At 41.4% G+C, this 16,562-nt stretch overlaps 1 protein-coding gene across 1 annotated transcript; it reads left to right on the top strand.

Annotated features, from left to right (window-relative positions):
* Window positions 1-388: 388 nt before the first annotated feature.
* Window positions 389-2,606, top strand: cbt (Kruppel like transcription factor cabut). Its single transcript, XM_074085235.1, has 2 exons — window positions 389-1,300; window positions 1,532-2,606. The coding sequence occupies exons 1-2, from the start codon at window positions 1,232-1,234 to the stop codon at window positions 2,438-2,440; spliced, it is 978 nt and encodes a 325-aa protein (XP_073941336.1). The 5' UTR covers window positions 389-1,231; the 3' UTR covers window positions 2,441-2,606.
* Window positions 2,607-16,562: the final 13,956 nt, after the last annotated feature.

Raw genomic sequence — 16,562 nt, forward strand, 5'->3', positions numbered from 1 at the left:
TATTCAATCACTCTTTATCTTTAGAGGTGCGAAACCCTTTAAAATATTAACTAGCTACCTATATTTTGTAGCAGGGTTAATAAGTAGGTATGTGATATTAGGTTCATCATCTCAGCCTATATATGTCCCACTGCTGGGCACAGGCCTCCTCTCAGAACAAGAGGGCTTGGGCCATAGTTCCCACGCGGGCCCAGTGCGGATTGGGAACTTCACACGCACCATTGAATTGCTTCGCAGGTTTGTGCAGGTTTCCTCAAGATGTTTTCCTTCACCGCCAAGCTCGTGGTAAATTTCAAATGTAATTCCGCACATGAATTTCGAAAAACTCAGAGGTGCGAGCCGGGGTTTGAACCCACGACCCTCTGCTTGAGAGGCGATAGGTCAAACCACTAGGCCACCACGGCTTCGGATATTAGGTTCGATAGTGCAATTTATAGTGCGATCGATCCAGTTGGTATACCCAAAGTTTAAAAACTCATAGACATATTAAACTTTTAACGTGTTCTAATCTAATAGTCTGTTAGTGTAAAATAAATGTTTTAAAATGTGTATCAACCCGTATATTTACTCTACGAACCGTGTTAATTAGTAATAGTAATTAAATTAGTAAGCAAACATCAAACAAATGATACGGACTGTATGCACATCGGCTATCTAATCACACTAATCACCCCCTGTGAGAATTCCCACATTTGTTGTTATTTTTATCTCTTATCTTTAATCTAGAAGATTTTAACCCACCCTTGAATTTTGGATTTGAAGCTCTCGCTTCGCTCGGGGGAGGGGGAAATTAAATGACACCTGGACATGGGGTCATTGACTGTCAGAAATGGTGGTCCGTTGCAGCGCGGCGTCATTGATGCAAGCGCGCGACCTTGCGCCGCCGCCCGCGCCCCCACGCGTCACCGGGGGCGCGCCGGTGACGTCACGCGGCCTCGCCGCCGTCACTCCGTGTTCACGTGAACGCCACGCGCCGGCACGCATTCGTTGCGTGATCACTCGCCCCTGATTGGCTCCCGCGGCCGCGCCGACCGCTCTCATTGGCTCCCGCCGCCCCGCGCCCCGCAACTGACAGTGCCTCGTACGGCGACAGCTCGCGAAGCGGTTTATTCGTCTGCCGCTCGCTGACAGAACCGCACGGCTCCCAAGCCCCCAAGCGCGCAACGATAACTCAGTTTTGTGAATTAAAAAAGAAAGTTCCACCGCCTCGGATGTTCTTATTCTGATCACAATGTCTACTTTTATGGAAGTTTGTGGTCCTCTCTCACCGCCTTCAACGCCGCCGTTGATGGAAAATAAAGTGAGTGTCTGCGAAAACGTATTTAAACTTACCGAAAAAACTTTTACAACATTAAGTAATTTAATTTTAAAGAATTGTGTGGCGAAAAAAAATACGATGGTAATTTTGGTTGTGCCATTTGTGCAATCGAAAGTATGGTAGCGGGGCCGCGGCCACGGCGCGGTCACGCCAGCCGCGCGTGTTCGCTGCGAGTAGCGACCGTTCACTTATGTTTCTGTCTTTGTCCCACAGGTCGAGTTGCCTTTGAAGAAGGCTGCGTTGAAGCGTGCCCGCGAGTCTCCCCTGCCCGGGGGGCTGGTGACGCCTCAGCCCTCAGACTCCGAAGGAGAAGACGAGTGCAGCAAACGCTCCCGCTGCGAACTAGCCCGTCTCCTGCTGACCACGCCGCCTCCAGAGCCCTGCAGCCGGCCCTCGGTCATCATGCGCGCCCACAAAGACGGCACCTGCAGCCCCGAGCCGCTCCCGCCGCCACCCGAAGACGTTAACATATTAAAAACCCTCAAGTTCAAAATGAATCGCGGCCATAGTTATTCCTATGCTAAATATATCGCGAGTCAGTCCCAAAGTCCGCCTCCTCAACCTCTGACCCCGCCGACACCTGTGCAAGAGCCCCGTGTTCCCTCCCCGCAAGTGGAGAGCCCGAAGCGCGAGGAGCCCCGCGTGCCCGTGACGCCGACGGCCGCCACGCCTGGCTGGGTGCCGCTGGCCCCGCGGCCGACTTCGGCAGTACTAGTCCCAGGGGCTCTGCTACCGACCACGGCGCTGTGGCTGGTCGCACCGGCCCCGGCCGCCAGGCGACGCCTCTACGAGTGTTCTTACCAAGGCTGCGGGAAGAACTACTTCAAATCATCCCACCTGAAAGCCCATGCTCGTACGCACACCGGCGAGCGCCCGTTTAAATGTGCATGGCCCGGATGCGAGCGGAGATTCTCCCGGTCCGATGAGCTCTCCAGACACAAGCGCACCCACACGGGGGAGAAAAAGTTCGGGTGTCGCGTCTGTAACCGCCGCTTCATGCGCTCAGACCACCTCGCTAAGCACGTCAAACGCCACGCCAAGGAGCGCGCGCCGCCCGCGCCGGTCCTGCGGCTGCTCCCCTCGCCGACGATGGCGGTGTCAGTACCCGCCCCCGCTCACTAAAACGCGCAGCAATAATTCTGTGATTCAGATCTCATGATCGTTACCTAGTTGTAGTCCTACTCATCTTTAAGACTGTCCCGACTACTTAAGTAGTTCCTAGTTTTAAGAATGTATATGTTATAGCTGAGAAGCTTGAAGACTAATTAAAAAAAGTTTTTTACATATACTTTGTTGTTTCCTTTGAGTCCACAACACGGCACGAACTTACACAACTATTTACGATCACAACACCTGTACGATTCCGCACTTGATAAATTTAGACGCAGCTGTTTCCGAACTTTGCAATCCCACACTGTCGTACACTGCAATCCAGTGCTTTAAAGTCGGTAACTTTGTTCCCTATGTACCCTGAGCCACAAATATAGCGTGCCATGGTACCTTATGTTCTGAGTAACTTGGGTACCATAGTACCCTGAGTACCGAGTACTCCGTAGCCGCCAGCGGAGCCCGGAGGCGCGCCCGGAGGCCGACTGTCGGAGGCGGCAGCGCCGACTCGCGCCGCGGCCCCGCGCTGATAACATAACACTCACAAAACCCTTATCTCTACGACACACCTAAACTAAACACAAGTGTCTGTGTGTCCAAAATACAAATTAACATTTAATGATTAATAACGAGCAAGGCTGATTGTGTTCATTTAGTGTTATCATAAATATTAAAACGCTTGCTAATTTGGATTAATATGTTTCTTGAATTCTAGATAAATAGTACTCAAAGTTCTTGAACCAGAAGCAAGCGCAAGCGTGGCGAAAGGCGTGGTAAAAATATTGCAGTTCATTGATATGGATTTTCGTAAAGCAACACCTGAATTAATCAATACATATTTCTTTAATTTATACCTAAGTGGGTAAAATAATGGATGCAAGTGGCGAGTTGTCGTTCATTGTGGCGTTCTAAGGGGGTTCTTTGTTCGTTGATTTGGTCAGTTTAGGCATTGCAGATCATCAAATTCCTAGGCATAGGTATCATGAAACACCGCCATATCGGTTCTGGCGCTTCGCTCGCTCGGCTCGTGCGTTATGGTCACAATTCATACTAACCACTCCTCGCTTCGCTCGTCGTACCTAAATTTCTCTCTTCTTCGGCATATCACGATGTGCCCAGTATAAAGCTAGGAATACCGACGAATGCATTGCTCTAATCGATCTGCAGTATTCTTTCTCAGGCATATCGTGATATTTAACATTTCATGATATGCCTAGAAATTTCGTGATCTGGCGGATTTTACGACCAGCCACCGAAATTTTTACGTACTCATGGGTAACGTAAACGGGGCGAATATAAACTACGAAGCGACATTAAAAAGTAATTAGACGATACACACTTTTCACGTTTCCTTCCCTCTAGTCGATGTATTTTGTTTTCCTTTCATTTCGTTTTCTTTAGCTTTATGTATGTCAATTCACTTCATACACAAAATATCGATTTCAATCCAATTGAAAAACTATCAACGCAGCCCCAATTTGATGAAAGCACTCGGTACAATGATACCGGCCGGAGAAACGGCTGTTATAATGGAAATTCTAATTAAATCCCGTAATTGCATAGCCATTACATCTGATGTAATGCAAGTCTCTTGTTGCGTTGAATGTTATATGAAAAGTTATTCCAAAACTGGTGACCGGAACTCACTTGACCTTTGATACCTTAAATTACGAAAGGTCAAGCTGATATATGAAAGGGTTCATTCCTGAATAAAATACGTTATCTCCGCCATTCGTTGCTAAGCTAGAAAGTTGCTAAGTCAAGGGCTAAAATCTACGTACATACTAGCTTTTACCCGCGGCTTCGTGTAAACCGTTAGATCAGAGGGGCTACTACGAGACTCAAAAATCGAAGTTCGTATCGCACCATTGCACTTCGTAATTAGGGCCAGGTGAATTTAAATTCCGAGATTATAGGTACAAAGTTCCACGGGAATTTCCAAAAATTACATGGTAAACTCCCAGCCGTGGTAATGGCATAGATACGAAATGTTTGAAGGAATTGTCTTAATTTGACTGCTTATAATAATTAATCATCATCATCGTCATCATCCTCATCAATACACGTCTTCTTGGGCACAGTTCTCCTCTCAGAATGAGAGGGCTTGAACCATAGTTCTCAGACGGGCCCAATAAAACCTCAATCGATTCTGGGGTATAAAACTGTTGAAAAATGTGAAAGACAGTCAATTCCTATAATTATATTGCTCAAAATTGAATTAATTAATCTACTCGTATAGAAGTAGGTATGCTTATCCGTTGTCTAGTATATATAGTACAAGCTTTGCTTAGTTTGGGACTTTACTTAGCTTGGTGTCAAGTGTCCCAAGATATTTATATGTATCGTAACTGACATTGGCCCAAGCCTTAAGGCCGCCATTAAGGCGAATAATAGGATGTGAAGGGTGTCTATGGAAGTAACAAAATAAAAATAAAGACTTGTCATTAGAATGTCAAGTAATACGATAGTTAGCACTGGGGTTTAATTTTTTTAGTCTACATTTATTTATTTATTTAACATTAAAATATAAAAAATCGAATCCTATCCTCCTATAAACGTCCTATTTTGCATGCCGCAGTGGTCATGACGCCGTCACGTGACGTCGACTGTCACACCTCAGGCACGACGTTGTCACGCTCGCCGCCCGTGCTAGCAAGCAACGTCACGCTGAAAAATACCACTTTCGAGGCGATAACGTTAATCGCCGTCTTCCTAGCGTGTGCCAAACTATGCCCCACCCAATGGTGACATGCTAAACGCGATTAAATTATAAAGCAAACATATGTCGTTTCATAAAAAAATATACACAATTTAAATATGTGAAGTACCTTACGTAATAATGTTAACCATTATTAAAACAAAATAGTGCAAGTCGGCCTCCAAGCAGAGGTCACAGCAGGCAGGCAGGGCAGGGGGTTGAGAGGTCTATCGCCTCTCAAGCAGAGGGTCGTGGGTTCAAACCCCGGCTCGCACCTCTGAGATTTTCCAAATTCATGTGCGGAATTACATTTGAAATTTACCACGAGCTTTGCGGTGAAGGAAAACATCGTGAGGAAACCTGCACTAACCTGCGAAGCAATTCAATGGTGCGTGTGAAGTTCCCAATCCGCACTGGGCCCGCGTGGGAACTATGGCCCAAGCCCTCCTGTTCTGAGAGGAGGCCTGTGCCCAGCAGTGGGACGTATATAGGCTGGGATGCAAGTTGGACTCGCATACCAAGGGTTCCGTACTCGTACAAATTCGTAGCTAAGAATAGGTATCTAATCACAGACCTATAGACCTCCAAATGTTAGCAGAGCACTAGGATCAGAATGTTTGTAGTGTGGGGTCCTTGTAGATTGGTTACTGAAATAGAAAGTGACATAAATAATTAAAAGTTTTCACTTAAGTATTTTATTGGTAGTGCTACAAGAATACGTTCATACCAAATCTCAAGTTTCTAGGACAAATGGAAGCACCTTATAAGGCAGGGTTTTTTAAACTTTTTGAAGTCACGGACCACTTTCGCAATTTAAACAATTCCAGACTCCTGTCGAAAAATATTTTTGGAAATTTCCTAATAAATATGCTCACAGGCTGACCTACTGCGGACCCCTGATATACATACAACTGGATCGATGGATCCCACTTTAAGAAACGCTGCTATAAGGTTTTTTTACATCATGTTTTCTAATGACTGTATATTTTGATTATGTTGTCTTAGAAGTGTAATTTTTCACCAGAGCAATTATTTTTGTTACTTAAAATTAAAACCAAAAAACAATTAAGTACTTAAATAAATCCGCTTAGGCATGGTTCGTAAAATAATGGTATCGTTTGCTCAGTTTATTTTGATCCGAGGAAACTGTTTTATAATTAATCCGATTTATTTTGGAAAATGATTGAGTTAACCTTCAGTAAACATTCCTGTATAAGTTTTCTTATTATTTGAGATTTCATCACGCCGTGACACCGTATTGGCTCTGTGCACGACATCAGCGCCACCTATCGCCCTCAACTTTGCTGGCTCTGAGGCACGACGTTTTGAAATTTCATCGCGACATTGTGACAAAAATTTATTTTTATGTTTTTAAAGTCACACGATATATGAATTTTATAAACTATAAAACTGCAAATTAATTGTAATTGTAAACTACAAATTATCTATTTATTTATGTAGTCTTATGTAGTTAATGGTGTGTAGTATGTCTTTATAACGGCCCGAGGGTTGCCGACGTTGCTGGCTGAAAATCAGCGCTGGGGTGTTTTTAACGCTTCAGCATTATGCTGAGCCAGTGTTCGATTCACAACCGCAATGACACATACCTTTGTGTTGTTTTTTTTTACCTAATAATATTGTTGTCTTGTGTTGTGAATAAATGTATTTTCTTTCTTTCTTCTTTCTTTCAAAATCAAACCTATCACGTATTAATTTATAATACAAAATTACTGTGTGTTTGAGTGAACAAGGGGTTGTGAATTCATTTTAGTTCATTAAAATTGAACGAGGTAAGTAAAATTTATTCAAAAGGTGTGTTTTATTTTGGTTGTTGTACTTTTACTGTATAACAAAAAGATAAAGCCTCGATAAAGCTACTTTTTTATTTTATTTTTCAAATGATAGTGAACATATATAATTGTTTTTTTTTCAATCTCTTATAAAATATAAGGGTATTTTTTGACTTCTTCTGCTAACTGGGGTTGATATATAGAGATGACGAAGAAAGGGTGTATACGACCGCAACCGCCCGGCGTTAGCCTATGGTAAAGTACACGTCCGACAGCTCGACACGCTAATGCCCAATAGACGACACCCTGCTGTCATCTCTATTGCTAGTGACATAAGATTAAAGATGCCAACTACTGGGACAGCGACGAGCACTCGTGCGTTTACCTTCGTATTGCTAAAGGTGGTCAAAAATATTTGAGCACGCACTAACACGTTTGACCATATGTCGTGTGCAGATACTTTTGAACACTTGGACAGCTCTGGTTTTTATACCCCCGATCCAAAAAGAGGGGTGTTATAAGTTTGACCGCTATGTGTTTGTGTGTCTATATGTCTGTCTGTGGCACCGTAGCTCTTAAATGGGTGAACCGATTTGAATGCGTTTTTTAATTGAAAGCAGGTTTTCTGGCGATGGTTCTTAGACATGGTTTATCAAAATCGGTTCAGCCGTTTTTGAGATATTGAACTTTGAAGTGGCAAAGTCGGGTGTTTTCAACTTTTTGCTGGTTAGGTTATATGATTGTGACTTTAAAGCAAAAGTATAATATATGGTAAACGTACGAGTGCTCGTCACTTTCTAAATAGTTGGCATCTTTAATCTTACATATATGTCATTAGGAATAGAGATAATATCCCAAACTAAGCAAAGCTTGTACTATGGATACTAGGCAACGGATAAACATGCTTACATAAATAAATACATACTTAAATACATATTAAACATCCAAGACCCGAGAGCAAACATCCGTATTATTCATACAAATACCTGCCCCGGCCGGGAATCGAACCCGGGACCTTAAGCTTCGTAGTCAGGTTCTCTAACCACTTGGCCATTCGAAAATACAAATCGAAACATAACACTAACACTTGTTAAACAGTTAATTAGTTACGTGCGTAATACTTGTTTTTTATGTCTGTAACCCATAGATAACACCATATGATAGCCTGTCTTTTGTCCATGGGTTATGTTATCAATAATTAAAGTTATCAAACATTGTATATAAGGAATTTATCAATGCAAATGCTTCCCAGGTCCTTCGACGATAAAAAGCAAAAACCTCATAAACTTAAAAGATAATGGTTCCTCAAGTTCGTTCGATATTTTATAATTACGACGAAACAATATACGTGCGCGGTTCTCTGTATAAGGTAAACGTCCCAGTGCTCGACACGCTAATGCCCAATAGACGACACATGCTGTCATGACGACCGGATGGCCAAGTGGTTAGAAAACCTGACTACGAAGCTTGAGGTCCTGGGTTCGATTCCCGGCCTGGGCAGATATTTGTATGAATAAACGAATGTTTGTTCTCGGGTCTTGGATGTTTAGTATGTATTTATCTATAAAAGTATATTGTTTATCCGTTGCCTAATAGGTATCCAACTATACAAGCTTTGCTTAGTTTGGTACTAGGTCAAGTGGTGTCAAGTGTCCCATGATATATATTTATTTATTTATTTATCAGTTTGACGCCAATGTCAGTTAGTTCTTATTGTTTGTAGGCCATCGTAGCCCACAAACGAATGGACCGATTACGATACTTTTTTAGGGTTCCGGAGCCAAAATGGCAAAAACGTAACCCTTATAGTTTCGACATGTCTGTCTGTCTGTCTGGCTTTGCTCAGGGACTATCAATGCTAGAAAGCTGTAATTTTACACGAATATGCATTTTATTTCTTCTATATACCATGTTTCATAGTAACATTTAGTGCTTATGACCTACACTACCGATATCCAAATTGAAATAAGTAACGCACTTATGTTTTCTTTTTCAAAAGGATTCCCGAACTGAGTAAGTTTTTTTTTAATGTATGAATGCAGTTTTTCTTGTTACTAAAACGATGACATGGTCCCTAAGAGCAGATCTTCGTATGTCTTATACTTTCAGACTTTCCCACCCTGGCCGATCTTAATGAGCCACCCTGTATATATTGCTTAACCTAAACAAATTGGAAAAGTTTAAAAATCCCCTGATATTGTGGTTTCAAAGTTCAATATCCCATTTTTTTCAACTCGAAGCACGTGCGCCCATTTAGATATATGAGCGCGTATTTTTGATACTACCTCAAACTTTAAGGGTAGTTAGTGAAGGCATTTTATTATGTTTGAGCACAAGTTTGAGTAAAAAAAATGTACTCAAACAAAATTAATTACAAAATTAATTAGCACGCAATGTATCACTACCTGATACTGCTTTGTTGACGCGACAGCTGTCACAGAAAGTTTCTCTCTCGTATCAAATTATTGTACGCATTACATTGCTGCTCGAAAATATTTAAAAAAATAATTACGCCCAGGTGGTCACGGCACTTAAATCTTCGTCTGGTTACAGTTTGAGGTAGTATCAAAAATACACGCTGTATAGCTCGTAGGTATCTAACTTCTATTCCTATTTATTTATGTTGTCACTAACATCAACAATCCGCCCTATTTCGATCGCGGTGTTTTGCCGGCGCGCGCGCAGGGCGGGCAAAGTCCGCGGGTCACCGCGCACCGGGATCTATCAATAGATCCGTATATCTGTACGTACTTGTGGGTAATTGCTGAGTGGAGACCATTTCGGCTTCACATCATTATTTGTTTGTTCTTGTGTTCTCTATCATTTTGTAAATATGACTCGATTTAAGACGTGAGTTATCCGGGTCAATATATTTAATATGCGCACAAGGTAATTTTGAATGACGCCATTATTTTTACCTTATTTAAGACTTAAAGTTTTTTTTTAAAGCGGTCGAGCTATTGATTTTTTACTCACGATGACGGAACGGAGAAGGTATATGCGTTTTGGGTGAGATATTGTTTGAAGTGTTCGCCTTTATCTCCAGAACACGAACAGTTAGACCGAATTTCACGCGGTTTTCTGGAAAAGGCTTTTTTATACATGTCGGCGGCCAATCCTGAAATCCGCCAGATCACGAAATTCCTGGGTACATATATCATGAAAAGGCGCCATTTCATGATATGTCTAAAAGTTCGCCAGGCATATCTCGATGTGCCTGAGAAACAATACGGCAGATCGATTAGAGCAACGCATTCGTCGATATTCCTAGCTTTATCCCGGGCACATCGTGATATGCCGAAAAAAAGAAAAAAATAGGTACGATGAGCGAAGTGAGGAGTGGTTAGTATGAATTGTGACCACTGTGTGATATGGCGGCGTTTCGTGATATGCCTAGGAATTTCATGATCGGCCTAAACTGGCCAAATCATGAAAGGGCGCCGTTTCATGTTATGCCTAGGAACTTCATGATCTGCCTAAACGTCACTAGGCAAATCGTTAAACGGTGAGTTTTTAACAATATGGCGGATATCCCTTGGCCAATTTATGAAATGGCGACATTTCACGATATGCCTAGGAATTTCGTGATCTGGCGGATTTTACGATCGGCCGCCGACATACCATACCAGCCGCGGTATCTCAAATTTGCTGCTTTTTGTAGGTACGCGGCATTAGACATTATTAGTTACGCGTTGGAGTTCACGATATGTCAAACCGCTGAGCTGCCATGGCTTACACAACCCTATACAACTAAGAAAGGACTCAATCAACTCTAGATATACTTAGTTTGATACTGGACTTTTCTCTCACAACGAGCGTGTACTGGCCAAAGTCCGTAGACGTGGGCGGCGGCACTTCGCCAACATTCCTCGATACTGCCCTTTGGAAATATTAATAAAAGGTTAATAAAACGTTAGATAAACGACTGAAACACTAAGATATTATTGGATTTAAGCTATAATACATGTCGGTTAATAAATAGAATGAAGGAAACGAATCTATTTTGGAGGACGTAGGTACGCATAAAGTCCGCTATTGTTGCTAACACAGAACAAAAATATTCACTGAAACACGTATTTACTGAAAATTTAGTAATGTCAGTAACAATTCAATTTTTATTTAAACTGGGGTATACCTTAGTGAGATACGGGCTCGTCAAAGTTAAACAGACATTCGTATTGATTACTAATATTAATCATTCGATATACAATGTGTTATTTTTCACTGTCGTTACCTTCCTTTTCTGGTATAATATAAGTTTATATAAGTCACATAAATATTTACTTAAATACCCAAAAACGTTGAATTCAAAAAAATTTAAGCTCGAGCCAAAACACGTCAAAAACGTCAGCGCTAGAAACCGAAGTGTTGAGGCCCTCACGAGGAAAACGGAACCCGGTATGAAAGTAACTGGCTTACGCGGCTAAAGTATATTATTACGGACAATGTGACTACGTGTTTCTAGCCTCTGGACAAGGATCGTTTTCATTAGGGTATTTCTGGTGTACAATAAAGAGTCATTGTATTGTATTTCAAAATTATTTATGTAGCGTAGATTTTTTTATTAATGGGCCGTAAAATTTTTGACGTTTTAGATTGTTTCTAAACGTCCTGTACTACTAGATAACCTGGAAACTGTAACAGAATATTCTACCATGGCAACACAAAAACCGGCCAAGAGCGTGTCGGACACGCCCAAAATAGGGTTCCGTAGCCATTACAAAAAAATAAGTACTTAATATTTTTCTAAGGATTTCGTATTTTATAGAGAATCTTCCAAGTTTAGGTATATTTTATACCTTAGGCTACTATTTACTCATAAACTACTAATAATATACAAGCAAACTTAGCCGTTATAGTTTTCCTTGAAAGTTTGATATATCTACTACCATCCTGAATTTTTTCAAATGTTTCCACCCACCGGTTTAGATTTTAGAGGGGGGAGACGCTCGATTTTAATGAAAATTTGCACTTTAAAGTTGAATATTTCGCAAGCATATCACTGAATCGAAAAATCGTCTTAGCAAACCCCTTATGGTTTTAAAAGACCAATCTAACGATACCCCACACTATAGGGTTAGATGAGAAAAAAAAACACCCCCACTTTACGTCTATGGTACCCTAAAAAAAAAATTTTTATTTTTTATTGGATCATTTTGTAGGCATACTTTATATATAATATCCGTGCAAAATTACAGCTTTCTAGCATTGATAGTCCCTGAGCAAAGCCGCGGACGGACAGACAGACAGACATGGCGAAATTATAAGGGTTCCGTTTTTGCCATTTTGGCTCCGGAACCCTAAAAATCCCAGGGAAATAAAAAAGTAAACGCTATAGCTGCATTAATATCTGCCACAGCGGAGCGAGCAACAATACTTATGTCTTACCGCGGCCCTAGAAATAGAGTCGTATCAGATATTTAACAACCCTTTATTGTACAGGATATTGGTGCGATAACTGTACAAAGCTTCATACCAAACGCCACAGTATTAACGGAGAAATGACTGGTTTACGATTTAATACTTACTTCGGAACATACCATTTTTGTATTCATCTAATAAAATACTTTATAATATTTTGTAGAACATTCCTTAGAAGTAAGTACATAACTTTACTCGGGATATTGGTCGTTGTACAGAGAGACAGAAACGTTGTGGGGATAATAATAATAATCTTTATAACAAAGACAAAACACAAAAGACAAAAGACAAAATTGCACAAGAGAGGAAATAAACAATTACAAAGAAAAAAAACATAGGTTAAGCTTAAGCACAATTAAATAAGTTGAATCCTGACTCACAACTCACAAACTAGGCAATTAAGGAAACTTTCCGTGTTGTTGAATCGACGGGCGAAAGTTAAATTTAGTTAAAATTGTTGTTAAGTTGTTTTTGTTTTCGTCTGCGAAAAATTTGTTTATTGTTTTTCCGCGGGAACTACGCAATATTTCGGATTAAAGTCAAAGTCAAAATGTAATCCAATTTCGGCAAAAATCACTTAAAAATTTCAAAAATAAATCTACTACTCGGTTGACATTAATCAATTAAAGATTCACGCGTCTTCAAATTATAGATTGCTTTAGTTGCCCTCTTTTGTAAGATAAAAATTGAGTCGATGTCTGCAGCAGATCCCCATAAAATAAAGCCGTATAAAATGTTCCCATTAAAGTAAGCAAGTACACCAAAGCGTGCCATCGCCACATCTCCGCTGTATTTTAGAATCGAGCGTAAAAATATTGAAATCAAAACGATTTTAGATCAATTAGCTTCACAACCATTGTAATTTTTTTTTTGTTTTTGTATTAATCTGCAATCAGTCGCCAGACTATAATCAGATGAGGTGTATGAAGAATGGCGTTGTGTAAATTTAGAGACCAGTGCCTCTTGCATTACTTAAATAATGTGGTTACGTTTTAATCTTTTAACCACACTGGCATTTTGGAGCAATCCTGAAGCTAGAGGATTGGAGCGATGGGTGACTTGTAATGGTTATGTTTATGTAAGCGATGTCGCGAACAAAGGCCTACAGACAGATACAAGTATTCAAAGCGCTATGAGACGTTCGCAAAAATACTCGTAGCTTTATTTAATATTGTTAGGGCCTGTTTCACCACCTGGTGACTAACTTTAAGTGTCAGATAAAAGTAATGCCGTCTTTGTTTATTCGGACAAAACAAACAGAGACGGCATCACTGATATCCGTCACTTAAAGTTAGTCGACAAGTGGTGAAACTGCCTCTTAGTAAACAAAATCAACGTTAATCAAAAGCTACGTCTGCAAACAATTTGGGATCAAATTATGAATACGTCAAAGAAATTTTACACCCTTATTAAGCGAAATGTTGTAAATAATATGTCGTCATGTAAATAATTGACGAAACTATAATGGTTCCGTTTTTGCCATTTTGCCTCCGCAACCCTAAAAAATAAGGGGCGCTACAAAATATCTGATTTACAAAATGAGCGTTAGACGAAATAAGTTTGGGAATCTCTGATCTAAAATGACACCACACTGCATACATTTTGCTTAGGAGAGGCACAGAAAGGTCAAAGGTGGTAGGACCTTGTGCAAGGTCCGCCCGGATTGCTACCACCATCTTGCTCGCTAATCCTGCCGTGCAGCAGCAGTGTTTGCACTGTTACGTTTCGGCATGGAGAGTAAGACAGCCGGTGAAATTACTGGCACTTGAGCTATCCCATCCTAGGCCTCTAGGTTGGCAACGCATCTGCAATCCCCCTGGTATTGCAGGTGTCTATGGACGGTGGTGATCTCTTACCATCAGGAGACCACTTGCTCGTTTGCCATCCAGTCGAATAAAAAGAAACAGAAACGGAGACCTACTTTGTACGGAACCCTCTGGGGGGCTACTACGAAATTCGAAAATCAAAGTTCGTTTCGTACCGCCCTCTCACTTTCGTATAAAATAATATAAGCGTCAGCAGGAAGGCATAGTTCAAATTTCGCACTTCTAAAAGACCTGTGCACACCGACTCACACTTAGCCGGTTTTTTTAAACGAGCCTTTCGCCTTAGGGGCCTCTAATCTTTTGTAGCGCATAAGCCTCCACAACTCTGTAGCCGGCCCTCTATATCATGATCATGCAACTATGTATAGTTATATTATTTGAAACACTCATGTCTTGTGCAAGTAGCCGCGCCTCTGCACGGGGCACAGTATACCTACGTATAGCAGCGGTGAGTGCGCGCACGCAGCCGGCGCGTGGCGAGTGACGCAGCGCGCTATTCTCGATGTAAACAGTGGCAGTGGCCGTGCTACTAGCGCCATTATTAAATTAATTCATGGGTGTGTAAAGTGGATGTCACAGGTGTGATAACTTGCTTAGAATATGACGTTGGTACGAAGAGATAACATTGAAAATCATGAGCAGTGTAGGTTTGTAGGGTGCTGTTATGCAAACTCTGTACATGCTTTACGCTTATGTCTGGCAACGTAATTTAAATTTGAAAATTCAAATTAAAAGGCGATTCTTTGTATTGGGTCTCCCTATACCCAATACAAGGATTCGCATTCAAAAACTGTTATTTGATTGCAATCGCGAGCGTCAGAAGCGTTACGCAATATGGCCTCTGAATACACTAGCACAATTTTTGCTTTTTTCAGTTTTGCCTGACTAGGCTTGAGTTTTTTCCGTATCCGTTTCCATATTCAGATCCGAAATTTTGTATCATAGCAGCATTGGTTGAAACATTTCCTTATTAGCAAATTTTGGATCACAGTTCTTAGAAATCTCAAGCATCGCTCTCATCTCACAATAAGGAAGGAAGATAATATACACTTACTCCGCTGGCCACTTGTAGTGGATGTAGACGCCAAGCCTACTTATATCTTGTGCGATCTCCTTCCAGTTTTCTGCGTGTACGGGTTTCTCAAGTGGCGACCACGAATCGAAAAACAAAGCGTAGGCAGGCTTCCCACTAGGTGGACTGACGACATCGTGAGAGTTATGGACAACCGGTGGATGCAAGTGGCAAGTTGTCGTTCATGTGATGATGATGATAAGGGCACGGAGGTCCACACATCTATTCAGAGTCGTACTTGGATGAAGGAAAGAAGATACTTTGGTCATTCTTTGTTTATGGTAAAAGATATAAATTTAAACGTAAGTGTTAAGGAAAACAATTTAGTTCAAGGTAATCATTAAGACGAACTAGCATGACTGGATGACTCACAGGTTCCGAGTATCCAGCACGTTCACCGGTTACTGGTAGCTCGATTTATTTATTATGCTTTGTGGGGTAATGCATTGTTTTAGCAATGGGGAAATGTGTGCTGAATATCGGATGTTAGGATGTTCCCTTAGACCCAGTCAACGCTTTAAATAATTAATTGAGTCAGATATTACCTTGCTTATGTGCATTAAATAATGAACTACAGCGTATTATAACCAAATTTGGGTTTGCTAGTCACGCTCGCGCCCATGCAGGGGCCATAGGCGTATATAGAAGGGGGGGCCGGGTGGGCCGTGCCCACCCCAGGATGTTAACCTACCGATGCAAAATTCTATAATACTGACATCTTCACACAAAAATTCAGGCCAGTCCCCCCTGAAAAATAATCCTAGATACGTCAATGGCAGGGGCCGAGACTAACACATCTTGACTGTTGTCGCCGGCGACGTCTGTGAGAACATCAAATCAAATTATAACCACCCGCTCCACCCGCTCGAGTCTCACAGGGCAAACAATTTCAGCTCATTTAGACTCCAGTGCCTGCCAAGCACCAGCAGATGTTCCTGCCCTCCGACTTCTGGCCGGAGGGTGTGGAGTGCCGTCGTTTTAGCGAAGCCACAACGACTACATTAAAAAAAATCCAAAGTAATTTTATAAGTACTGACGTTTACATTACATGATACTGAAATCATTGGATTACTATTCCATAGTAAAACTGTTCCCCCTCCACCCTATTCAGACAGCTACACTTATTCAACCACCATTAATTTTCTTTGCCCAACTTTTACCCCTTATATAGTAGGGCAAACAAATTTTCTCACGAGGTCACCCTCTGAGGATTTGGTCGGGCAACCCCAATCCTCGACCTACATTAAGTCTCGAGTTTGGTAGTGAAATATAATATAAAGTTTTTTTTTATACATCAATCATTTATTAATACAATAACACAGTACAAATC

This window comes from Choristoneura fumiferana, chromosome 3 (genome assembly GCF_025370935.1).
Source record: "Choristoneura fumiferana chromosome 3, NRCan_CFum_1, whole genome shotgun sequence".
NCBI lineage: Eukaryota > Metazoa > Arthropoda > Insecta > Lepidoptera > Tortricidae > Choristoneura > Choristoneura fumiferana.

Bases quoted from the DNA above. Each gene is read 5' to 3' on its own strand.
- cbt (XM_074085235.1), top strand. From the start codon at position 1,232: ATGTCTACTTTTATGGAAGTTTGTGGTCCTCTCTCACCGCCTTCAACG. The intron at 1,301-1,531 runs GTGAGTGTCTGC...TTTGTCCCACAG, and splicing joins CGCCGTTGATGGAAAATAAA to GTCGAGTTGCCTTTGAAGAA.